The sequence below is a fragment of the Eulemur rufifrons genome, chromosome 1, assembly GCF_041146395.1.
Source record: "Eulemur rufifrons isolate Redbay chromosome 1, OSU_ERuf_1, whole genome shotgun sequence".
NCBI classification, from domain to species: Eukaryota; Metazoa; Chordata; class Mammalia; order Primates; family Lemuridae; genus Eulemur; species Eulemur rufifrons.
In genome coordinates this window covers 32,613,520-32,640,480 of record NC_090983.1, presented here as the reverse complement: position 1 = coordinate 32,640,480, position 26,961 = coordinate 32,613,520, and the positions used below count along the sequence as shown (strand labels likewise).

Here is a 26,961-nt window from a genome sequence, read left to right as displayed (position 1 = left end):
CAGCCAGCAAGTGGAATGTGGCCAGCAGGTACATTTTTAGGTGCAGATAGAAGCCAGGTTTTATCTCCCTAACACCTCAATGATTCTTGTCCTCTCCATCTTGACAGCACATTTGAAAGAGCAAACACATGAAAACAAGTACGTTTCTAGGTGGTGAGGAATTAAAAATTGGGAATGTGGTAGAAACACAGAAAAATGGAGACAATCTCCACCCAGTGGGATTACCCAGAAATCTCTAAAGTAGTCTCATTTTGCAGGAAACCCTGTAGTTTAAACTACAAATGCCAAAATGCGGTGCCCTCCATTCCAAAGGCCTAAGGGCACCTGAGAGCACTTTAGGTCCCTTTAAGCCATTAGGAGACTTTAATTCCTCCTTCCACGGAGCCAGGAGGCTGGTGAACTCAACAAGCCTATAAATTAAGTCATGAGTCCTATTTTCCCAGCAAAGCAAGTTCAGAATGTACCATATAATTCTCCAGACTTGACATACCTCCGTTAAAGGGGATGCCCACTGAGTGTGGGATTACCAAAAAAAAAAATTACAGATTTTCTAATAAATGCCTCCAACTGCCAACAAAATCTGGTTCTCATGATATTTTTTTCCTTTGTGGCTGAAAATAAACATGTTCATTGCTTTATAGTTTCCTGAAATGATGACATTCTAGTATAATTGCAAATTCTTGTGACAGGCAAACGATATTTACTGACTGCGATGCTCTATAAAGCGCATGAGTAATGGCTCAGGGTAGCCTCTCTCAGTGAACACGAGCACTAAGTAAATCATCATGAGAACTTTTCTGCTAATGCGGAGCCCTTGGTCATGTGCTTTTTCATCAGACTATCATTGAAACGTTTGCTCAGTCTTAAAAGGTATCTCTCCAAGTTCCTAAATGCAAAGATTGGCAGTAAAATAAAGACTTAACAAAACCCTGTTTTTCTTATTATTTAAGTCAAGAGAAAGCCAAATGAAATATCCGCTACGATATTCAGATCACACACAGAAACTATTTTTTTTTTTATAAATTGGCTAAATCAGCCAGGCAAAAGACTTTATTAATATTTGCTCAAGTAAAATTTTAAGTCTAGAGTATCAAGTTGAAGCAAAACATATTCTAGAAGAGTTATTCGGTGTGCCAAGGGAGCTAAGCTTTCCAAATTTACTGGACAATTCCATAAGTATTCTTGCCAATTATCTAGGCCTAATGTAGTTATTTCATACAGAAGATCTGCACACAGACCAGTGTAAACAAGCCGTCCCAAGAGCTAGTAGGGAAGCAGAAAACAAAATGTAAAACTGAAAACAGGAGACCGACTGCAGCTCCCCCTCCGGCTCCCACATACGCACTCATGATTTCAACTCATCTGTCTCTGTCAAACCGAAGGGCTCCGCTACACCCTTACAGGAGGGAACCCCTCAAAGCAATCTGCCTCCAAAGGCTGCACTGGTCTTGCAGAGCAGTGTCAGGGGTCCGACAGCAAGGATACAAGGACACTCAATCCTGGAAAGCCACGTGTGACTTGTGCATGCCAGGAAGGGGCGGGGAATAGTGCTGAGATGGGTGACAGCTTCAAGCGGATGTGCTTCAGAGAAATGGCTGACATCAGTCCTAAGTGGGCAGGGTTGTCCTTGCCCCTTAAGAGGAGCTCAACAGCCAGATTGTATCCTGCCTGACCCACAAGGACAAAGAGGCAACATAATTAAGAGGTTTCCTTCCTCCAGAGGGCTCAGCAGAAGACAACGGCCAGCAAGGGGGGAGACACTTCACTTTCACTACCTGCAGGGCTGCCACCACTCATCATGTGCCAACAGACAGACCTGAGTACCATAAAAAGCAAGAAAATAGCAACCCATCGAGTTCCCTGGAGAACACTGCGGCTGAGATCGGTGTGCAGGACGTGCTCTCGGGAGCCGCTGGGGGTGAGGAAGCAGGGCTGGGCAGAGAAATTGAACTCAGAAGCAGTCACAGCAAAGACCTCATCCAGCCCTGCAGGAGCTCTGGAGCCAGGATGGAGCTGGAATGGGGCAAAGTGGCTGGGCCCTCATCAAAACTTGTAGAGCTGGTGCCAGATGTTTGGAATAAAACAGAGACAACAGTGAGGCATCCTTTAAAAATATTCTACATCTCTAAGACTCTTGATGTCACAGAGGATACTATTATGTGGGGAAAAAATGAATATCAACTATAATCTGCAATCTTTTGACTCTAACCCTAGAGTCAGTGGCATCTTAGACTGAATGAAACAGAGTTCACACTCACAGATAGCCAATTTTAATATTTTCATATTTAAATAAAAACATAAAATATACAAATATACGAGAACACATTTATATTTTTCCAAGGACATAATTTTGCTTTGTATCCCCATGGTGATAGTGCCATTTCCACTAAATGCAAAATTGGAATTGTGGGCATTTGCATATTTGTATTCCATGCAGGACACTGGATTTCTGCATTGAAAATACAATAGCAAAAACAAGAAAAGGTGATGTGAACATGAGCTTGCAAATTAGGCTAATATGAGTAAACATAAGGGCTAAGATGCTATAGCAAGGAAAACAAAACCAATGTAAGAAGATATATGTTTAGTTTTCTTTCACAAAATCATGTTAAAGTGAGCAGTCCCAACAGAGATGCAACTTTTTCCATGTGGCTCTTTAGGGACCAGGTTCTTTCCATCTTGTTGCTCTACCCTGCCCAGGGCATCTGTGCCTTTGGCATGAAGCAGGGGCTGGTAGATCTATATTCTAATGGAAGGGAAGGGAAAGAGAAGAATTCTAAGGAAATAGTTTTTTTAATTAGAAATTTTAACAGGGCATACTCTATGATCATAATAGAATAAAATTAAAAATAAATAATAAAAATGTGACCAAAATGATCTTAACTTGGAAATTTAAAAGATTCTCTTAAACGAATCTTAAATAAAACCTAAAGATGAAATAAAAAGACAAATTAGGAACTGTTTCAATAATAAAACCTTGGAGATATAGCAAGAAATTTGACAGGAAAACTTACAGCCCTAAATTATTTACTATTACAGGAAAAAAGGCTAAAAATTAAAGGATTAAGCACTCTCTCTTAAAAAAAATAGGAAAATAAACACAAAATAAATCTAAAGGAACTAGGAAGCAAGAATTAATAATAACAAAAGGTGAAATTAATAAAACAGAATATAAAAATTGGAAAGGATAAATACGTTATAAAAAGTTCATTTTTGAAAAGACTATAAAATGATTGTTTTTTAAAAAAAAAAGATTCAAAAGCCTGATTAAACATAAAGGAGAGATCCCTAAGAAAGAGAAAAAGGATGCATAATAACCACAGATACAGAGGAGATTATAAATTATGAAAATTCTATGTGTAATGTCATTAAAAACAAATTTGAAAATCTAGAGGAAATGGATGCTTTCCTAGCTGAATATAAATAACCAGAGTTGACCTAAATAAAAACTGAATATGGCAATTATCATAGAAAATAACTATCATTTTGAAAAAGTCAACAGAGGTTGGGCGTGGCGGCTCATGCCTGTAATTCCAGCACTTTGGGAGGCTGAGGCAGGAGGATCGCTTGTGACCAGCAGTTCAATAACAGTCTGGACAATATCATCTCTACAAAAAATAAGAAAAATTAGCAGGGCATGGTGGCGTGTGCCTATAGTCCCAGCTACTTGGGAGTCTGAAGTAGGAAAATTGCTTTAGCCTAGGAGTTTGAGGCTGCAGTGAGCTATGATCAAGCACTCCAGCCTGGGTGACAGAGCAAGATCCTATCTCCAAAAATAAAAAAGAAAGAAAGGAAGGAAGGAAGGAAGAGAAAAGAAAAAGAAAGTCAATTTAAATTATTCCAGACTCCAGGAAAAAAAACAGAAAGCTCTTGAATGTATTTCATATAGCAAGCAAAACCTATGGAACAAAATAACATAAAAGAAGAAAAAAAGAAACTATAGCTCAATCTCACTATGAATATAGGTACAAATACCAAAAAAAAAAAAATCAGCAAAAATAGAATAAAATGCCAAAGGAATAGTATCACATGACCAAGAGTAGTTTATTCCAAGAATACAAGATGGTTTAATGGTAAGAAATCTATCAACATTGTCCTTTACATAAATGCATTAAAAAAGAAAAATCATTGAAAATATTAATAAATGCCAAAATGTGATTTGATATAATTCAGCAGTCATCTCTAATTATAAAAACTCTAAGATAATAGCAATAGAAAAATGCAACTTACAACACAGACTATTTATAAAAATCAACTGCATATATTTTCCTAAATAGCAAAATATCACAACCATCTTAATTAAAATTAAGAATTTAGCAGGTACGCCTAGTGTTTTCATTATAATTTAATATTATTTCTGATTTTTGGAGAAAATAAAATAGCTGGAATAAAAATTGAAAAAGGGGATGTAAAACTACATCTTTTCTATTGGTAATACGAATCCATGCCCAGGAAGCCCCACAAGAAATTCAAGTTTAATTTAAAAAAAAACTTTAAAATTAACAAAATTGGCAAGGTAGCTGGATATAAAATAAATTTGTAAATATCAGTATCTTTTCTCCATCTAAGCATCTAGAGATGGAAAATAGGAAAATACATTTACAGTAGCAACAAGTAATAAAATACTTAGAATAAAATTTCCGAGAAAGATACAGGACCTGCATGAAGAGAACTATAACACCACTGAAGACATAAAATAAGATCTGGAAAGTAGAAGGACATACGAGGTTCTTGTTTGGGAATACTTAATTTCATAAAAATGTATTATATAAATGTAATGTCATTATGATTCAAAATTCAAGGTTTTATTTCTAAGGCAGTAGGAAGAGTATTGGATATTTTTATATTAAAACACTTTTGAAGGACTATGTTTAAAAAAATTAAAACTCTATATACCATAAGACACTTGAAAAGCAAGAGAGAAACAATGGCTATAGAAAAAAATCACATCAGAGATGATATACAAAGGGATATATTTGTAATATACAGAGATCTCACCATTTTATAAGAAAAAGATAAAAATCTAATAAATGCACAAGAATATAACTAGGTAATTCTTACACAAACTTAGTTTTTCAACAAACATATTCTTTAAACACATCCAAATTGTCAACCAGCAAATTCACTCATCATTGGAAAAATGCAAATTTAAGTAACAATGAAATTTTACTTCACACCTAACAGAGTGGCAAAATTTAAAGAGAATTATATTGATATATAATTCCTATTGCTGGCAGAGACATGGGAATAAGATACTCACAAAATATTGCTAAGTATAAATGTGATGTGCTATAGCCATTTTGGAAAGTAGTATGGTAACTTGTATAAAAATTTGAAATTCATAACATGCTCTTTGGCCCTGCAACCTTAACTCCTTAAAACTTGTCCTATAGAAATAAACACACCACCAGCAATGAGGACACATGTATCATGATGTTTATTGGAGTATTCATTATTCATAGTAGAAAAATGGAAACACAGTGATTAAATGAATTATGGCCCATTTATAACATGAAATATTAAGTAGCCATGAAAAGGAATAAATAGAAACTACTACTGTATATCAATGAATTTGGAAGGATTTCCATGAAATCCTACTTATAAAAATCCTGCTTCATTTTTGTACTTGCATATATGGGTCAGTATGTAATTGTATGAAAACAATAAGAATATAAAAATAAAAGGATACATAACATTCGTTAACATAGGTCACTGGGATGGAGGGAGGAAGAAGGAGAAAAAAGGGATGTGGGAACCTAGCAAAAAAAGAAAGAGAAAAGTAAGATTTTACTTTTTACTTGAAGAATGTGTAATATGATCAAATTATACATTTGTATAAAGTTATAAACCTGTATGTGTGCATACAATTTTTTAAATAAGAAAATTTAAATGCCAACTATTGGATTGTGATTAAAAAAACATGCAACTGAATTAAGACCCAGGGGAAAGACAACATCATAAAGCACTACAATTTAGTCACTATGGTAACTTGCAAAGTATTTTTGCAGAGCTGTTCTCACAGCTCCCACACGTACAATCAAAACAAATATGCTAAACACTAAAATTTAAAGAGAATTGGTCATTTTATGTGTTGTATTAACACACTTAATAGTGTCATTGTACATAATATAAAATTTATGCTAAATCCATATAATATTATGCAGTCAAGGCCATCGATTTTTGTTTAATTTGATGACTGTGGTTTCCAAAGAGCTGATATTATAAAGAAAAATTGTTGATGCTACAGTACAAAGTGATGAGAGAGACTATAAACAAATATAATGTATACTTTTCAAATATAGATATATGTGTATACATATATATACCTATTAGTATGTATATGTACTTATTTGTATATAGTAATACTACATTTGTATATACTATCACCTTTTAAAAATCATATTGCTTATATGAGTTAATTTCCATAATGGCACTAAAAGAATTAGCTATGTTACCTCCTTTAGAAGATAATAATATGTACATAAATAATGTGGCGTGTTTTCCATAGGAATTTCACCTTTTTCCTCCATTCAATTTTATGTATTAAAAAAATTCACAGTAAATTTTTTGGAAAGGAAAAACCTAAAAACTGTGCAAGATGAAATTTTAGAAAAATTATAATTTTCTATCACACTTAATAAATCAAATTCACACATATTTGAAATATAAAGCCCAAAGCAATTGTGCAAAAAGATCTCATAAAGTAGTAGGTCTTTCAGTAAATTTAGAAATCATTGATACTATATTGTAAAGTACATTGATAAAAAAATTTAGGAATAAAGTACGTTGAAGATTATTTTTCACCAGAGATCTCACTTCCATCCAGCCAAATGTGGTGTTTCCCGCCTCATTCTTCAAGTGTTACTTCCTCCTTTGAGGAGCCTTCCCTGACTCCCTCCAGCAGAGGACTTCTTGCTCTTGTCCTCACTTACCGCTGGTTCTACAGCAGGAGGTTTGTATGTTCCTCTGCCTGCTTGCCTTGAGCTCCTTGAGGGTAAAAACCAAGAGCCGGTCTTTTCTGCACCTTCAGTGCTTGACTACACACCTGCCCACCAGCGCCCACCGACACTTCGCTTAGTTCCCACTGCCATGCTCCTGCCCGTGTTATTGTATTCTTCAATATTCTCATCTTCTCACTAATCTGTATTTCCCTCCTATCTCTTACGGCTACAGTTTGCTTATGCCCAGCATAGAGATCTATCTCCTTCTTGTGGCCATGCATTGCTTTATTTATCTATTTTTTTGATTTCCAACACGGCTTTATGGTAATATGACTATAGGGGATTAGGAAATGTTAAATTGGTTTTGTACACATGCCACTTCAGACAGACAATAAAGATAAGTTTTACAAAGGTTTTTAAAAACAACAATAGCACATCAAGACATTTGGTTTGTAGGTAGCATTTGTTTTACATTTCAGGCCATGAAGATGCTCTGGATGACTTCGGAATATATGAATTTGTTGTTTTTCCAGATGCTTCTGGTGTTCCCAGGGTTGGTTTTCCTAGTGGCTGATTAACCAAGAAGTAGTATTCTGCGTCACCAGAGGCGTAAGCAGCATTCATTTAAACACCTGGGAAGTGTGGTCAAATGGCTGCATTGCCCATTACTGCATCAAGCAGTGTTGACTGGCTCTATAGTGAATGACTTTGCTGGATCTGGGGAGCTAAAGCATCTTTCTCAGCCTTTATGAGTAAAGCTAACACAAATAAGAAAGTTATGCCGGTTCATAAACTTTCTGGACCTGGTTATCTCAGTGAAGAGAGAACTAACCAGGTTGAAGGTCAAGATAACTGAATAAGTAGAGGATCAGGAACCCCTGGTTTAAGTCGTCCTGCATCTCTTGGGTGACTGCAGCCCATCACTTTACTGAACTCTCTGTTCCTCAGTTTCCCCTTCATGTCTCCTTCATATCTCTTGATGACATTGCAAAGACATTTGGTCATACCCTTGAAGGTACCTCATGCTCTGCAGAAGGAAGTTACCATATAGACCCAAAGTAAGCAGATAATACACCTTTATTATTACCCTAAAGGTGCATGAGATGGGGCAGGGGTGAGGGGGAAGCTTTTATGCAGCTGAAGTCATTTTTTCAGTCTGGGGGGGAAAAGAAAACACTTTTAAAGCAATCAGTTTTTAACAGACATCCAGAATGTTTCTTTGGGCTAATCACTTTTATAGATTTGGTTTTTTTTTTTCTATTATAGTCCAAGTTATATTATAAAGTGTACATTTTCATACCTCCTCCTTGTACTAAATTCAGAACTCCTTGAGGGCAGGGACTATGTCTAATTATTCCTGTGGTTCCAGTGCTTAGCTCAGCTCATTGTAGGTGCTCAGGGAAAGTGAGATTGAATGAATCAATCACCACACCTCGAGGACCCTCTGTCTTACCAGGTACCATGCTAAGAGATGTAAAGTTAAAAATATCAGGCCTTTGGCCCCTTAAAGCTCATAAACAAATTGAGGATGTGTTCCTGTCTTTCTAGTCTACATTATAGAAACTGAACACAAACTAGCTTAAAAAGTAAAAAACAATGTGGGCGGGGGACAGAATTTACTTGTCCTAGGCAGGTTACTTCTATTAATAGTTTCAGGAATAGCTGAATCTAAGATCCAAGGGTTTCTAACAATGTTATCTTCCAGATTAGGTCTCTTTCTATAACCTGCTCTTGGGTGGCTTCATCCTCAGGAATTTTTTTTTCCATGTGAAAGCCCCTCACAGCTCCATGTTTATATCCAATTGTAGCAAAAATAGAGCTTTTTATGCCAATGGTCCTAGCAAAAGTCCTAGGAGTAATTCTCAATGCTTTTAATTGAGTCACCTGCCCTTCACTGAACCCATTATAGTAACTCTGAATAGGCCTACGTCACATGGTTACCTCTGGACTTGGAAGTGGGGTTGACCCCATCCAAATCATATGGATTAAACGTGAGGGAAGGGTGTTCACCAGAGGAAAATCAGGTTGCTGTTACTAAAAGGGGGAGAAGATATTAGGCATTAGGCAAGCAAAAACCAACACATGTTCTCCATAGAGGAGATGTCCTATATATCAGTAATCATGTGGTAAGGCTAGGAGTGACGCTTAAGTGCTGACAGCCAAAGATTAGGTAGGAGAAATGGATCACTTCAAGGACAGCTGTCCACAAACACCTTCTAGGAGGAAGCCTATGAACTATGCCTTTTGGATAGGTAGGATTATGGTAGGTGAAGATGAGGAGGCCTTTCAGATACATGGAAAAGAATGAACAAAGGCAGGGAGGTAAGGATCCTTTGGAGGTTTTCCAACTTTGCTGGGAATTTTTGGGAATTAAGTCTGGAACTTTGGTTGGGGGCTAGATCTATATACATAGTCTAATAAGAGCTAATCCTTCATGCAGATTTCTTCCATATATGATCTCAAAAAAGAGTAATTTTGGCAGGCACCAGGAGTAGGATTATTCTTCCCATGTTACCGATGGGGCAAGTGAGGCCTAGTGCAAGAGATGCCTGCTGAGAGTTCACCCTCTTGTGTCCAGAGACGGAACAGCGCAAGAAGCCCAATTTCTGCCCTACAGCCCAGGACTGTGGCCCTCCTCCCATCCACAGTAAAAATAAAATGTGGAGTTGGAAATCAGCAGGACAGCAGCTGTGGCTCAGCCCCAGGGCCAGCCTGAGGACACCTCTGGAGGAAGTTGTAGGAACAAAAATATAGGCAGAAAGAAGCTATCTGACTTGCATAATGGCTAAACGCAGAGACTCTGGAGTCAGGCCTGTTTTTGATTCCCAGTTTCATGAGTTAAGGTGTTACCTTGGGCAGATTATATAACTTCTCTAAGCCTTAGTTTGCTCATCTGTAAACAAGGTAAAGAACAATACGTATCTTATAAGATGGTTCATGAGGTCTGAATGAGGTATTGCATATTAAGAACTTAGCACTCTCTACCTCTTCCCGTCTGGTCTCCTCTTACTCGTCTGGTCTGGTCTCCTCTTCCTCATCCTTGTCCAGTCTGGTCTCCTCTTCCACGTCTGGTCTGGTCTCCTCTTCCTCTTCCTCGTCCAGTCTCTATGCATTGCTTTAAATTGCTTTCTAATTATTCCACATGTGCAGGCTTTGTATCCAAAGCAAGATCGTAAATAGAAATCTTGGGAACTATTTTTTAAATTTCCAACTATTTTAGTACCAAGCATAAGTAATTTAAGCATCAATGCTGTTTAAACTAAGAAACACATCTTTTTTTTCCCTCTAGATTCTCATTGTACTGTCAAATATATTATTAAATTTATAATAATTTTCTGATTTGTATTTAATGGATAGATTAGGAGCACACACACAAAGACAGTGACCTCAGAATGCTTCTGGAATCACACAATGGCCAGAGCAGACGCCGGGGAAAGTGATGAAATAAGTCTTGCTTTATCTCCCCACAAGGACTCAAGTTCCTTCCTCCTACTAGCGACAGCTCTTAATGCCAACTGCCATACTTGTACATATGGAATTAACATCTCTAACTGCCTGCAAGTATCTTTGTAATCAAATTTCCCTTAGAAACATAATGAGACCATTGGAAATGGGAATAATACACAGGTTAAAAATAATAAAAAGTAGGTGATATACGAATAAAGGATAAAAAAAAAAAACTCAAGGCATAATTCTTATCTATTCCTCAAAAGAAATCCTCTGAGAGTTAGTTTCAAATTGCCTGAGAATAGATGGGGGAGAGAGGTATTACTTGAGAAGCAAGTGAAAAAAGCATAATATATATATGAATATTCATCACCAATAAAAAGTTGCCAAAACCAAACGGGAAAACAAAGAAGGGATAAAAGTATTTTGAAGTTTGGTGCATGCATTTATACATTTTGGTCTTGTGAATAGTTACCACAAAATCTTGTCCATTCTTCAAAGCTAAACATTATTTAATCAAAAAGACAATTAAAAATCTAAGCCAATTTTTATATAGACATTTTCATTTAAAAAAAATAAAGAGCAGAGTCCAGTATTAGAATAAAGGCATAGCACACATGAATGAAGGGAAGACCCAGTGGCTATTGGACTGATACTCCCTCCTAAACATATGGCATTGACATCAAGAACTCACAGCCACTGGGGCCAAGACCTAAGACCAGCTGTAATGTCAATCCGCTAAAGAAGCAGAGAAAATTCCTGTGTTGCATTAAACTTTAGTTTCTTTCCAGAGCTATTATTTTACCAGATACTCATTATATGCATACTTCACTTCATTATCATTTTTTTCTCTACAAGGTTAGTTCAAAGTGTAGGACCAAACTTTATAGAAGGGAGTGACATAAAGAGTATGATCTGCATTTCTAATTATCCCAGTTGAAGATGGCTTTTCCATACGTGGATGTTCAAATGAGTCAGCACCCCAGTGGACTCTGGCGTGTCTCAGGTGGCTAGAAATACCCTAAATCTCATCATTGAAAATACAGACCCCCTGAAAACTTTGTAGTTCTGGATGAGTAGTAATGATATTAATCGTATCCCTATTAATACTATCTCTTTGAGTAAAGACTGGTGGAAAATTTGAGAGCTGGAAAATATTTAATATATTTCCAATGCTCCTTAAAGGAACAGGATAGCTGTTATTCATAATAGTAGGCTGGCAATATTTGCATAGAGGAGACAGCATTGCCCCAAAAAGTTTAAAAATAAAAGGCATTGTGGCCAAAGCAAATATTTCTCCCTCGAAGGGAGAACGGAGTCATGGACTACGTGGATCAGTGGGCTAAAGATTGCAGACGTGCTAGATAACAGGCCACGTTTCCATTTCTCTATGGTGGAAAACCTGGCAGCCTTCAGTGAACCCCGCCAGAGGCTGGGAGCCATTTGTTATTTGGACTTTTCCAAGCAGACAAGTCAGCCTTTCTCATTTAACTAAAAACATTAATATTTGTCACATTTTGAGGATGTTTTGATAACCCATTCATGTTGTCCTCCCAAACACCTCACCGTCCTGGAGAGGGCAAGAGCATACAGGAAATTTGTAATCAAGATTGACCCAGGGTCACATTCTGGCTCCACTATTCAAACCCATGTGGGCCTGAGCACGTCACTTAATTTTAGTTAAGCATTAGTTTCCATCTTAGAGAAAAAGAAATAATAAAAATTTCAACCTAGACTGTTGCAAAATGCCCAGCCCAATGCCTGACATAGAAGGCACTCTATTAATAAACGGTAGCTGATAAAACTGTTTTTCCAGTATGGTATTGACTGGAGAACAAGGGATCCTTTGACCTAAATAATCTTGCAAGTTGTCTCGTACTCACGTGTGCGATGTCAAACATGACAGCTGGATACGGGGGGACTAGAGGGAAGAGTTTTACTGGGTTTATTCCAGCAGCCCTGGCCGCTTTGCCTTTTTTCCAGTACAAGCATACTCAGTTCTTTCCACTTTTCTCTCTGCTCAAGGAACATCTTATTAATGAGGCCTCTTCTGATCATCTTACAAAAATGTCCTCCTTATTCTGCTTTATTATTTCTACGTGGTACTTGGCATCACCTGAAAATTTTTCTAGTTGTTTGTTTATTTGTAAATGGCCTATCTCCTATCACTAGAAAGCAAGCTCCCTAAAGGCAGGGGCTTTGTCTTGTTCATAACTCTATTTCTTAGAACACTGACTGACACGCAGTAGATCAATAAATGTTTAATGAACAAATAATTTTCTCAAAAGAATAAACTGCCTCCTAGCAGCTAATGATCTGGAAACACCAGAAGGCTGGCACTTCTTCCAAAACCCCTGGTGAATCTCCTTCCAGGAGGGGGCCCTCTGTGCTGACCTTCAGGATGAAAATGACAACGGAGAGTTGGAGGAATGTTTGTCCTCTGATCTGTCGGTGGGCTGTCTATATCATATTGTCATACATACTTCTTTTACTTGTTTGGATAAGTGCCATCTCTCTTCACTTCCAGCTCTTCCATAAAAGCACCATCTCTATATGATTTTCTACCACCACTAACTGTTAGGTACTTAGCAAATGCTGACGGATGATGCTTTTTGCAGCCCTCTTAATTTTGGCCTCGGAGATGACCTTTACATTCTAGAAATGGTAGAGAACAGGTTGGGAGATTTCATCTATGTCTTTTAGAGATCTATGTTATTAAAAAGATACAATAGAACATGCAGAATTGATCATGGTTTTAAAATTTAAACAGGATTATAATAAGCTTTTACTCTTTAGTTACTGTCACTTAAAAATCTTGTGTAAGTTTGTCATGGTGACAATAAAAACAATGAATGATACCCGGATAATTCAAGAAAAAGCAGAACTTTACCTGAATTATTTAGGAATGGTTGCTCCAAATTCCTATTTTCCTATGTATCACATTAAATAATGAACTTTAAAATATTGATAGTAATCAAAATATACACATTCAATGGACTTATCCCCACTTGAAGCACATTTCTCTAGCAAACAGTACCATAGTTGGAGTCAAAATATATAAACTGTATTTATAACACTTACAAATTGTATACCACTTAAAATTGACTTTATTGAATTACAATTAAAGAGACTATTGACCTTCTGGATGTTGAGTGCACTTGGTTTTAACTTTAAACAATCAACTCTAGGTCAGTCGCTTCTTCAAGTCAATGTCCAGATTTTAATGGATAATTGAAGATTTCAAATCACATACTCGTAGCTGATTAATTGTGATTGACACAGTCCCTGCTGCTTAAGTCTGGATCAATGGAAAATTTACTCATATTCCAAAATTTGCTCATGCAGCAGTTTCCTTCTAAGTACTATACTTAAAAAAAAAAAAAAATCCCAATCAACCTACACCAAAATGCCCTTTCTGGCTCAGAAAACAAGCAGTAAATATTTAATAGCCTTTTAACTCTTTATAAAGTAAATCGTATTATATGCTTTAAGCCCTCATTGACCAATTCTAAGATGCGAGATCCAAATGTTAGCAGTAACACTGTCTCCTTTGCAGCTTCTCAAGGAACTGACTACTACTAAGTAGTCCAGGAAAAAAAAAGTAAAACATAAACAGATCCCGCATAGAGCATTATTGATATGTAGTATGTATACTCATAAGCTATAGCAATCATTTCTAATGAGAAATACAGTATAATATTGAATAGTTATAAAGACATACTTTCAATTTCATTTCCAATATATGTTCATTAGCAATAGTGGAGGCTAAATCTTATTTAAGTAGAAATGAATTTCAATATGCAGAATGAATGAATCAATTTATACTGCAGGTGAAATTCCACGAGATAAACATATATTTGTTCTAAGTAAGTAGAAAGCTACATATTACACTGTCTGGGTAGAAATACCTGAAATTTCATGCTTTTGAGTGCCTTAATCCTTTTTTTATTTACAAAAAAGTCACACACCCAAAATGCTATTTTAAAATCAAAGAAATCTGTTCTGAATCTCATTTTACTATTTAATAGAGCAGCTGAAAAATGACTTAAAGATGTGGCCATATGGTGTGAAAATCCAGAATCAAGGAAAGAATGAGATACTGTAAACATGTAAAAGGCAATAAAAGGAGGTAACTCTGAGCTCAGTTAATGAAAAGCTGATGATGGAGACTGTCTTTTATTGATTACATTTGAGGACACTGACTCACTAGTGTTTTCCAAAACATGAATTCTGCATTTCAAGTGTTTGAGAGATTCAGCTAAGTCTCTTTCCCTCAGCCTGGAATTGTTTGCACAGAAAGACACCATAGAATAAATTACTGAACCTTCCAGCACAGCTCAATTAGCTGAACGAAGCCGGGAGAGAAGAGCTCCAATCTGGTAGCCACAGAACAGAACCTGGCACCATTTTTGCTTAAAGAGTTTACAAGTGGATCATGGGGCATTTAAAAGACAGCCTGAATTTAAAGGTAAAGACAATAGGAAGAGGCTGGGTGTGGGTGGCTCACGCCTGTAATCCTAGCACTCTGGGAGGCTGAGGTGGGAGGATAGTTTGAGCTCAAGAGTTCGAGACCAGCCTGAGCAAGAGCGAGATGCTGTCTCTACTAAAAATAGAAAGAAATTAGCTGGACAACTAAAAACATATAGAAAAAATTAGCCAGGCATGGTGGCACATGCTTGTAGTCCCAGCTACTCGGGAGGCTGAGGCAAGAGGATTGCTTGAGCCCAGGAGTTTGAGGTTGCTGTGAGCTAGGCTGATGCCACAGCACTCTAGCCCGGTCAAGAGAGTGAGACTCTGTCCCCACTTCCTCCCAGCCCCCCACCCCAAAGCAAGACAATAGGAAGAGATGGAAGAGCTCAAACTCACTTTCTCCTGCTGGCTGGCGTTTCCAAAGGAAGTCAGTCAGGTGTTTGCATTCTCGAGTCATTTCTCATCTGTCTTTATGAGGAATTCCGGTCTCCACCCCCATCCCCAGCCTCACACAGAAGCTGAAGGCAGACTTTCTGTTCCCTAGAAGTTCCACACAGTTCCTCCCTTTAACTATAACTTGTAAATGTAAGTCAACTTCATGCAATGAAGCCTCAAGCCAGTTGATAAATGATCAAACCATCTACACGTGGAGAGTTGTGTAGCTCTGACCCCAAACCAGGGCTCCGAATTCAGTTATTTGTACATTAATTTATTCACCAAAGATCTTCTAAGGCCAGACATTGGAATTACCAAGTTGAATAAGACAGTCTCTATTCTCAAAGAGCTCATAGTCTAGTGGGAAAAACAACCTTGCAAACGAAATTTATGATAAATGAGTTAAATACCCCAGCCAAGGTTCATAAAGTTTCCAAAAGGAGCTTCCACATTTGGGGAAGTGCTACAGGTTCCGCTGAGTTAGGGTTTATCTGTGTCCTCAGAGCAAATTTAGATTTAACTTTGTAGGAAATAAGGGGATGCTTTAAAGGGATCTGAGACATTTTCCTTACTTCCTTGAAAGAGTAGAGCAACCCTTCCCATCCACTCCTTCTTAACTCCAGCGTGTGGGAGGCAGAGAGAGATCGCAAGGGGACTGCCGTGAGGTTGGCTTACAGAACAAGGAACTTAGACTCCCTGCCCCTTGGTTCCCTCAAACCACTTGGTGACAAGACAACAGTAAGGAGGAATAATGCTGACAATCTCAGGGATTGCTTACACATTAACAACTGACGGCTGCCCTCAACCATACAGGATCCCACAGTCAAGCCAGTCGGTAGCTGTGGAAGTTGAGAAAACCACAACATAAATGCTGAAAGCCCCACGTCGTACCAATGGTGTTTTCTTACAAATAGATGACATCCTCGTCAGCAGCAAGTGCTGAAAACACAAGGAATGACTGAAGGATAGCAAGGGTGGGCCTGTGAGGGAATCTTGCAGAAAGGAAAGAGAGATTTGCAACAGCTGAGAGGAAATCCTGACACACCGACCTCCAAAAGCAGTGGGCCTCCTTTCAGCCTGAAGTTCCCGCCTGCCTGCCGGGGGAATCTGGCCTCATTCCAGCGGCAGTGCCCTCATGTGCTATACTGAAAATAAAACAAAGGATACCATTCATCATATTTTTCAACAACTGGTTTCTTTTCTTAGTTTGAAAGAAAAACTTGGCAATCATAAAGCTGAGTTTTTTATTTTTATATATTTTCTTCTTAATGTCAAAATAAACTGGAAAAGAAAAAAAAAATAGCCCAATGGTAAGAAAAGGAAAATACACAAAATCCTTCAAAGCTTAGTTGGCCACACACTGCCATTCGACTGACACCAAACTGTGGAACGCTTCTCTCTCGTTCCTCCCAACCCAAAGAGCCGACTGCCTTCTGCTTCTGTAAGATGTGGCTACTTAGAGAAATTCAAATAGGCTCCCAGTGTTAACTATGCTGCATATTTACTTTAATCAAAGTGACATTTCCCAGATGGTGTCATCCAGAAACCTCATCTGAAATGAGGAGTATAGGAGAATTCAGCGGTACATTCCATGGAAAATTGAATACAGGTGTTCTCCCATTTTAAGGTAATTCAGTTTATGTAAGCACAAAACTATGAAACAGATACATTTATAGTATGAATGTCTGACCCCCATGGGTATCTGGTACATGAAATAGGTACCAGGCAATTCCTATGAAGGTGTGAATGTTTGAATAATAACATCTCTGCATTATCAACTGCATAACCCTAACACTTCTGGTTGTTAATTCTGAGCCTGAATGGTTTGTAGTTCCAGAACCTTCCCTTGCCTAGCAGAAGAAAAGGTGGGGAAAAAAAGTGTCTGAAGCAAGAAGCTGCTCCAAGGTGCCTCTGAAAATTAGTAGACCTAAAGGGACTGAGTCACTGAATATACACACTGAGTCTCTAAGCTGTCAATAACATAGACAGCTCCCTCCTTGAAGGTTACATTGGAATGATGAAATTCCCTTTAGTAATTAATTGTGATATGAGCTATGAAAGAAAGGACAGGCATGATGGAACAAGTAACCTAATCTGGTGGTCTTAAAAGACTTTTCTGAGAAAAATGACAACTCTGTTGCTCTAGGAACTACAGAGCAATGGGTGAAAGAAAAGGCTTCAGAAAGGACAGAGCTGGACAGAAACCCAATCCTGCCAGATGTATAACCTCAAGAAAGTTACTTTTCTGAGCCTCCGTTTCTGTACCTGTAGAGTGGTAACAACATCCACCTCAGAGGGTGCTGTGGGAATTCAATAAGATAACCTGTATGTCAAGTGCTCGGCATGTGTTTAGTGCACGGGGGCAGGTCTAAGTTCTGTGAAGCCTGGAGCTTATACAATTTTGAGTACCATCTTTAAGAAAAATAATCCAAAAATACGATTATATGTGAATTTAGATTGAGAAAATAAGTTTTGACAAATTACGTTTTTTTAAAATACAGAGATGTCATCATTGTTATAAATTCTAGAAAAATAACATTTTTATTGGTCATCTATGTAACACTTTACATGTTTTCCACATTTTTGTGGCTATCTCCTCTTTGATCACCTATTCAAATAACAACGATCTTTCATTTTGTATGAAGAAATATAAAGCTAATTCATTCTTTTTTCTAGAATTGATGATAAAAATCCGTTTGTAATCATTAATGCTTGGGATGCAACTTTCCCAATATGCAACTTCCCACAGAGACATACTTGTTCTTTGCAGTTCTACCAGATTTGTGCCCCTGAAAACAGGAATTCTGATCAATCCAATTTTATATGATTATCACGGAAAAAGAAATAATCTGGTATATTTATAATTGCACATACTACAATCAACGCATATATTTCTATAGCACAGAGCTTCTGTTTAGGATGGACAATATTAAAAATCATACCCTTTGCTTAGAACTTTATGCTTCTAGGATTAGAAAGATTTTCCCCAGACTAGCTTCTGGCTCCGTATCTTTGAACCTTGTTTCTCCTCCACTTCTCACATACTCATGATGCTAAGCACCGGAGCACTCAGTCGTCATAACCCTCTGGCCCTGCTTTGAGTGTCACAACACTGGCTGAGCCAACACAGGTGCTGAGAGGAGCATTCCTGGAACCATTCCCGTGCTGGAAGATCTAGCAATGACTTAACTATAGTGGAAGTGACTATGAACCACATAAGTATACCCACTGAAACCTAATTATCCCCAACTCAACTTCCCCTCTGTCTGGGTCCAGAAATGTCCATGGCCACTCTCAGAACCAGCTACGCAACTTTTGGGGCCCAGTGCAAAATGAAAATGTGGGTCCCCTTCTTTAAAATTATTCATGACAGCAACAGCAGAACATGGAACCAAGCGCAGGACCATATGCTGCTGCACAGGTTTCGAGCCCATGAAGCCAACCGTGGTTGCTGCAATGCCACTTGTCATGAGGGGAACTATACCAAGAAGTAGAGGTGGGAAGAGACAGCAGTTTCAACAGATTGTGCCTAAAATACCTTACTTTGGCAAATTTTACAAAGCCATAGAGCCATGCGAGCATATTACGGGGGCCTGTCAACATGTTACCCACAGTTTATATGGGCTTCATGCAAGTGAGGCACCTACAGCTAAAGTGTCATTAGCATAAGGGTAAAATCTGCTCGTGCTGAGATACAGCAGGTGCTCAATAAATACTTGTGAATAAAGCTTTATCCTCAGGGAATTTATAGTCTAGTCAGCAAAACAAATAAAAGAAGATCAATAAAACCCTGCCACAATGTGTCAGGTCCAAAAACTATAATTGCACAAAATGTGGGGATGTGAACTCAAAGCAAGTGACTCTGCTGGTTTGCCAGCCAGGTCTGGAGTGTTGGCTGCCCTTTCTGAGTCCATCCTGGTCCTAGCAGCACTGTTGACCTCACCTGGTGGCAATTTTCCTCCCTGAGTTAAATACTGATGGGGACCCTTCTGAGTCCTCTGGCTGACTTGGTTATTTCAGGATAGTGGGAGTGATTTCAGGCATTTCCCAATTAGTTGGAGCAAATCTGTGGCTCAATTCAAAGAAATTCAGCTGGGAGAAATCTGGGGATGTGGGGTTCATCCTCCACTTGCCCACTTAATGAGAGAGAGTCATGCCTGGCAGCAAAGAAAGCAGTCCTGCAGAGAAGGCATAGACAGTCCAGGGGAAGAAGTCACAAAACTAGGAGCTGATAGGTCTTGCAGGTATAGTAAGGAAGAAATGGGCAAGAACTCAGTATGTGGTAATTGTGTAAAAGACAGATCTGGAAGAAATTTTAAAAAAGGAAAGAGTACAGAAGGATTAGAGAAGTCTCAGGATCATGAGGTGGGCCATCTTATAAAACTGCCATAGAGGGGTGGGTCAATCCATGTTGTGAAAATCATGTAACAGTACCTAACACTAAGTCGGTACTCAATAAAAGATAGCTACAAATAATGATGCCAAAATGGTTTGCTTAAGACTTCTTTTCCTATATCCTACTTTATCTTTTATCCTCGTGAACTATCGGAGTGGATACCACAAAGGAAGATAAATATTAAACATAATTTTGGAATAGACAGAGAGTAATACCAATCAGTTACCAAAAGGCCTTTACACTTACTAGTCATGATACAGTGTTATGACAGCGGGTCATTGCTAGACTATATCACTACCAATTATTGCTTTTTCCAGAGCAGTTTGTCTTCATGGAGATATAGGCATCTCAGAAGTTAGGGAACAGTGACTGGTTGCAGATGGGGTTTCCTAAGAAAAAGTGGATAAGACGGTTCACAGAAGGTTTGGGAAAGGTGTTCGGCTGTAGGGCTGCCACAGGCCAAAAGGCATCATCTATGTGGCAGGTGAAGACAGCTACAAAAGGAAAGACAAGTAACTATTATAAGAGCGAAAAGACTATAATTTTTTGAATTATATAATTATATGAATCTATATTTTAAATGGAATAAGCTACCACATGAAAGACATTCACTGGGAAACTCCACCCAATGTCTTACTGTCGTATTTCCTGCCCTCTGCTCTAGTCGACACTCAGACCCCTACTCATGGAAAGAATAGCAAGAATGTCAAAGGAAACACAGTATTTGACAATAGGAAGTGAAATAAGAGAATAAAGTCCTAATGAGAAGAAAAAGAGAGTAACCACCAATGGGCTACTTTCCTCAGGAACTGGGTCCACGCAGAATATTTTCTGCCTTCTTCTCCACGCCCTCTCTGTGCCCCCCAGCACACCCTCCCGTGCCCATGTGGTCTGCTGATGGGTTTGTTTCCGACAGGATCCAGTCCAGGCCCAGTTAGGAAAAATAGAAACCACACTAAGTATTAAATATTTCAAGAGAGGTCACATCAAAAATTGGTCAACAGTTGTTGCAGAACTAAAAAAGCAAAAAGAGAACATGAGATCCCAGAGATGGCTCTGCAGGAAGCACTGCCCACCACGGCTGAGGGGACAAAGGGAAGAGCCTGGAAGCTTACAGCGGAGGCCTCGCAGCCCTGGGGCTCAGGCGTCTGAGGAGGTGGCACTGCCTGGCTGACGCTGTGGCCTCAGAGGGACGGATGAAGTGAGCTCTGAAAGTGAGCCTGGAACCAAGAGCCACCCTGGGGTGGGGGGTGGTGCGCGGGGAAGAGCCGCTGCTGAGGTGGGGCTGGCAGAAACAGGAGGTCAACAGGAGGAGCCATCCCTCACTCTCCTCCTGCCCCGCAGCCTCCCTGACCACCCTCTGTTGGCAGAGCTAACAGGGAACTCGCTGGCAGAGCAGAAACGTGGTTTGCAGAGTCCCAGTGTCAGAGAGCAGAGAATGAAAGGGGGGGTGTGGCCCTGAGACGGTAGGTTGGCACCGCATACACTAGAAATATGGAAAGAGAAACCCATTTCACATTTAGGTCTGTATCTCCCATCTCAACTAAAGACCTCAAATAGGGACAAAAGAAGGGGCCAACTAATCCAAAGACAGTCTGAGTTCAATCAGAGGCATGCTGACCAGGACATTTGCTTACACCTTGGAGAAGCATTCTAAGAGATTACTGTCAGTGTCCTAATTGTTTTACCTATGAAAAATGGGCTCCTTGGAAGCCATGTGCAGGCTTGCTTAAAACAATAAGCTTTTCTAACCCCCCGAGCACAACATACTCCGGGAGCATGGTCTGGATGCTTATCAAACAAGTTCCCGGGCTGTTCTCTGAAGTTTCTGGGCAAGTACAAACAACAGAGTCAAATAAATGCCTTTAAAAGCAAGGCAGTGGAGCACGTACCCTGTCAGTGAGAGCCTCGTATTCCCACAGAGTAAACAGTAACATGAGAATATTTATACGAAACAAAACTGTATATCAAGCCTGCTTTGGCTCAGCCAGAGGGAATGATAAATTCCTTGCAGATCTCTCATAGAGTGGTCCTTTGTTGACCACGGACGCCACTTCCAAGACAGTACAAACCAATTACAGAGCAAGGCTTCTCATTATGCCAAGGAATGAAAATATTACCCCCCATTTTGTTTTATTTCACAGTTATATTTTACTTACCCCACCCCCCTTATGTTTAAATAGTTTTAATTTATCGTGAGTCAAGCCCAAATTGAGGTTGGAAACAAATGACAACTCCCCACCGCCCCCCTCAACACACAAAACCTTATCACCCTCATAGCCTAGCTTGCTGCTTTCCTTATCCCTCTTTTAAGAAACTAAAAGTTGAAGTTGAAAGTTGGGTAGAATGAAAACACAAAAGAGATGATTAAAAAGTAAATTCTGTTTGTCCACATTGATTTTGGCCTATTGACAACTGGCGTAAGTCATGGGCAATGTCAACTGGCAGGAGATGGAGGTTAAATGAGCTATGAAGCCACATTCCATACAATGTCCACTTTGTGGTAAGATTTAAAAAAAAATACTGAACAAACATTTGCACAAACTGTGGGTCTGCTCCTAAGAGGCCAATCTGAGAAAAGGTCAATATGAATCCGGGTGTTTGTTAGTTCATTTTGTCAGATTTTTCTCAACCCAATGGGATAATTGTTCTTGGTTATTATAGACCCACCCCGGCCACTTCTGCCATCTCTCATGCCTAGAAAGAGCTGATGGTACCGTATCCATCCTCCAGAAACCCTCAGCAATTTACAGCTGGTTCTGATTTTCTAAAGAACCATGATGGAGCAAGGAAGAAGGGGAAGAGACAAAGACAACAGGGAAAAAAAGGGGGGAATTAGAATATGAGTGAGAGGTAAGAAGATTGTGCTGGTTTTGAAAATTATTTACTTATAATAAAAATAGCAAATTATTGTTTTTAAATGGATAGCTGGATCAAAGGCTAAATTTAATCAACTCTATTTTAAACCACTAACTAAACCATATGTAGCACCAGAATCCATCATAATAGATTTAAAAAGGGTAAAACAGGTCTTATATATTTGTATACATTAATGGAGATTAGAAATTTGCCAACATTTTATTTAGAACATACAGACTTAGTAAAATTATCTCATTCAGATGTTTGTTTTTTACTTAACTTTTGTGGAACAAATATATACTTTTTGTTCTTTTTTAATTTTGGTAAAATATACATAACATAAAATTTACCATTTTAACCATTTTTAAGTGTGTAATTCAGTGGCATTAAGTACATTCACACTGCTGTGCAACCGTCACCACCATCATCTCCAGGACTGTTTTCATTTTCCAACACTGACATGCTGTACCCATTTAGTAGATGTCTGGATTTCAGTCAGCCTTGCTCTAAGCCAGCGGTCTGGAATGCAGTGACAGGAACCTGGAGAGGCGGATTCAGGTAGCTGCAAATGAATCGACCCCTCCCGCAACCCAAAATGAATCAGTGGCATCGTGTGCTTTTACCCACTCTCATCTGTTTAACACTGATGCCCACGACTGAAGTAAAGCTCTAGAATAGATCTGAAAAGACTATCAACATATTTCATTTTTATATTACAGCTTACAGACATTTATTATCCCCAAAATACAGCCCTCAGTTAAGGGAGGAATTATTTTCACTGTATTATAGATAATGGAACTATTGCTACATGAAAGGTAAAAGCAAGGACCAGAACCCAAGCTCTTCAGCCCATCATCCAGGGCTCTTTCCGCCAGGCCACGTGGCCTCTGCCAAAACAAGGGAAGACTGGGCACCACTGCTTCTCAGCCCTCAGACACTGAGAAATTGACTCATTGGGTCTAACTGGACAGCATTTTCTCTCTTCACCAGAGCAACTCAAATTCCTTAAGTCTGAAAACCATACCTAGTCCATCATTTTTTCCATCTTTGTTGTAATTATATTGACAGAGAAAAGAAAACACCCAAAGAATTGCAATTCTGGAACAAAATAAATACAATCGGATTCAAGAGTCAAATATAAATAAAAAAAATTAGGATAGATCACTGGATCCTATAAAAAGATTGGGTTCAACCTCTTTTATTTTTAATTCTTTAAAATAAATTTACATTATGTGCTCTTATTAGAGAAGATCATAATCTTTCTTGCTAAGCACAATTTGTGGAAAAATTCATTTCTCTGTGTTTTATGGCTAGAAAGCATCTTGTACTAAAGCAATATAAATCTAAACAAAGAATTTATATAAAATTGCCCGAATCGACAAATAGATCCTTTTAGTTCACAAAGAAGCTACACATTTTGATTTCTTTCAAATAAAATTTCTCCCACTGATACCTTTCTCTTTGCTCAAAAGCAATATATTTCCTAAACCTTTAGACCTTCCATTTAAATTCCAAAAAGAATAAGCACTTCCTCGAAGTCATGCCCACGGCCACCATGCCACCTACCTATATGAACATTAAAGAGTTAGGCAAATCTGGCTCATGCTGTTATCCCTTAATGAACAATAGGTCATCCTAAAAGTGGCAAGGAAAAAAAGAACAATCGTGCTTCAAAAGAGATTTTTATTTTATAATTTTCCCTACTTTTAGTCACTTAGTACTTGATTATTTTTAATGCATGCTTTACAAGAATGTTTACTCAAAGAAATGAGAGTTGAATATGGAACTTAAGATTTCATTCAGGAAAACCAAATCAACTCCAGTTTAGGTTGTTTTTTTTTTTTCCACAATAAGTTAGCCACCATGGTCATTTTACCCAGCTGATTCAGGAGAGCTTCTAACACTCACAAGTTACTAGTACCTGATACCGAGTAGGTTCTTTCAAAGTTTTAATGATCACTAGAAATACCACAGGGCGATTATGGATAATCTATGAACATTTGTTGTTGTTGCTAAACAAAAAATGCTTCTAATTTTCCAATACACAGCTACAACCAAGCTCTTTGCAGCTTCCATATCTTCACTGGCCAAAAGAAACTTTTAATGACTAATAATTTTCCGTAAAATTTCAAGGAAGCCTTAGATTGGATCACATGAAAACACCTCTCCGAAGCTTCCAGAATTCCCCAATATTTTCCTTTATAGCATATTCAGCACAGCCCTTGCACTCTTGGGGTGTAAATCCAACTAACACTCCCCCTATGGTACCAATTCCCCGATCACCCGCTAACTTTTTAATTTGAGCTTCTATGTAATGAGGAGACACATAAGAAAAATGGTTGTCAAGGACACTGTAAGTCATATACTGAGAGTCTTGTGAGATTTCTGTAGCTTCTTGGTCTTCCAAACTCTCCACATTGCAAGCTATCTCAATTTTCCCTTCGTGGGGAAAAGCCATCGCTTGGACGCCCTTCAATCCATTGGCACTGGAGCCCCGAATGACACTAGCGATCTCTCTTCCCGCAGACAAGTCTTGAGAATCTATGGTAACGTTGCAGTTCATCACATACGGGCTAGCACCGACGCCTAAATCATTAGAAGAGCATGTTAATCCAGCATAGCAAAACCCTCATTCTGAAGATTCTATCTTTAGCCAATTTTAATCAGAGGAGTTTCCTTTACCCGGTTTTATTTTAAAATAATAGAAATATTTCTCATCGGCAACTCCAGAATTTTGTAAAGGTCATTTTTTTAAGTAACAGAGGTTTTTGAGCTATAATCAGATAATTTTATTTACTCTAAAAGTATCTGAAGGATTTTTTTTTTTCCTAGAGGAGCTCAGAAGAGCCCAGACTTCCCAAAATACCAAGAGAGAAACGAAACAAGCACACTTAAGAATGTAGTGCCATCAGCAGCAACAAGCCTTGGATTCGAGTTCATTTCTAAGGCCATCTCTACAAGGGTTGGAATTCAGCACCAGGCCTAAGGGTCTCGGAGACAGGAGTAAATCACACCTCTGTACCTACCCTTTCCCCCTCGAATAATACCTGTCATTATTGAATTAGGTTAATATCAGATTAAGGTGAACCTCAAAACCAGTCTTGGTTAAGAAGGAGGTCACTAAAAAGTAGCAAACAGCCTTAGAATTGGAAAGAGCAAAGGGACTCTTGGGTTTCATGATGATCTCAATTTGGCAGGATTTGGAGCCAAACAAGACTCAAGAGTCCCCTCATGTGGACGTACAAACCTCACGCCCTTCTTTTGTGCAACCTGTTGAAGGCTCTTTCTTCCAGCCTCTGCTTCTCAAGAGACTGGGGCTGCCATCGCCACTCCAGAGCCCTGTTACTCTAGAGCTCAGGGGCAGATATCCTGCTTTTTCCTGCCTCAGGGATGGTGTAGCTCCCGTTACCTAAATAGCGCTGCTCTAATTATAGTTTACATTATAAGATGGACAACTTGGTTAAATTAGCATTGGTATAAAAAGCTTAGGCTTGCAATTTCCTCATTTTGGGGGAACTGGCCCTTTCTAAAAGCAAAGTTAGTAGGGATAGATGGGATAAAAGGCTGACCTCATCTTCAGCATATGATCATTCCTCAGCTACTATTTCAACATTATTTTACCGTCATTGCCTTTTCTTGCTACTTTCAAACTTATTGTTCATGATGTCAGTATCCATCAGCGATGTGCCTTCTGGGTTCAGTTTTCCCTGGACCACGGTGGTTTGGGGGCTTTGTTGCCTAGCCTGGCTACTCTCATACTAATAGATGTTTTACAGAAAATCAGCACACGGAAACCACATTTCATCTTTTTCCCACACATGTACATAATGAAATATTTCAACTCCCGAGGCTGGGCCTCTTCCTACTGGGAATTCTGCAGGAATGAATCAGATTACAGTATTTCCCCATAATGCTGATTTCATAAAAATTAAATTTCCTAACAGTCAATACATTTCTTTCTCATAATCTCATGCACCAATCACTTACTCTAAATATCTTGGAGAATTATATCGGTTTTAACATTTAACAGAGCACAGTTGGAATTATTTTTGTCAATATTCATGTTGCCATTCATTAACAGAAAGCATCCAAACATAATTTCTCTCTCATCTACCCCTCCGCAGGTAATGTTACAAATAGTCCCATTTCCTAAAATCTGATATACATACCCTATTCTGGCTCAAGATGAGGCAACATCGTTACCATCATTCTAACAAATAGTTGGATCACATTCAGGTTTTGCTAAGGAGTACATACACTATACTCTTTGCAGTCAGCACAACTATTCAAAATCCATAAGGGCCTATAGTGCTTCACTATTGTGCTTTGCTATTCCATGCCTTTGATATGCCCAATCAACTTTCAGATGTTCACAGATAATTTATCAGCCTGGAGGAGCAAGTCACTTTCAAA

General features: G+C 38.7%; 1 protein-coding gene across 2 annotated transcripts in view; it reads right to left on the bottom strand.

Moving 5' to 3' along the window:
• Positions 1-24,570: 24,570 nt before the first annotated feature.
• Positions 24,571-26,961, bottom strand: part of FTCDNL1 (formiminotransferase cyclodeaminase N-terminal like) — a 37,739-nt gene continuing 35,348 nt past the window's right edge. For both annotated transcript variants that reach the window (XM_069468880.1, XM_069468887.1), the window contains one exon: positions 24,571-25,134. In XM_069468880.1, the coding sequence (XP_069324981.1) occupies positions 24,698-25,134 (437 nt within the window). In that variant the 3' untranslated portion in view covers positions 24,571-24,697. The remainder of the gene's footprint in view (positions 25,135-26,961) is intronic.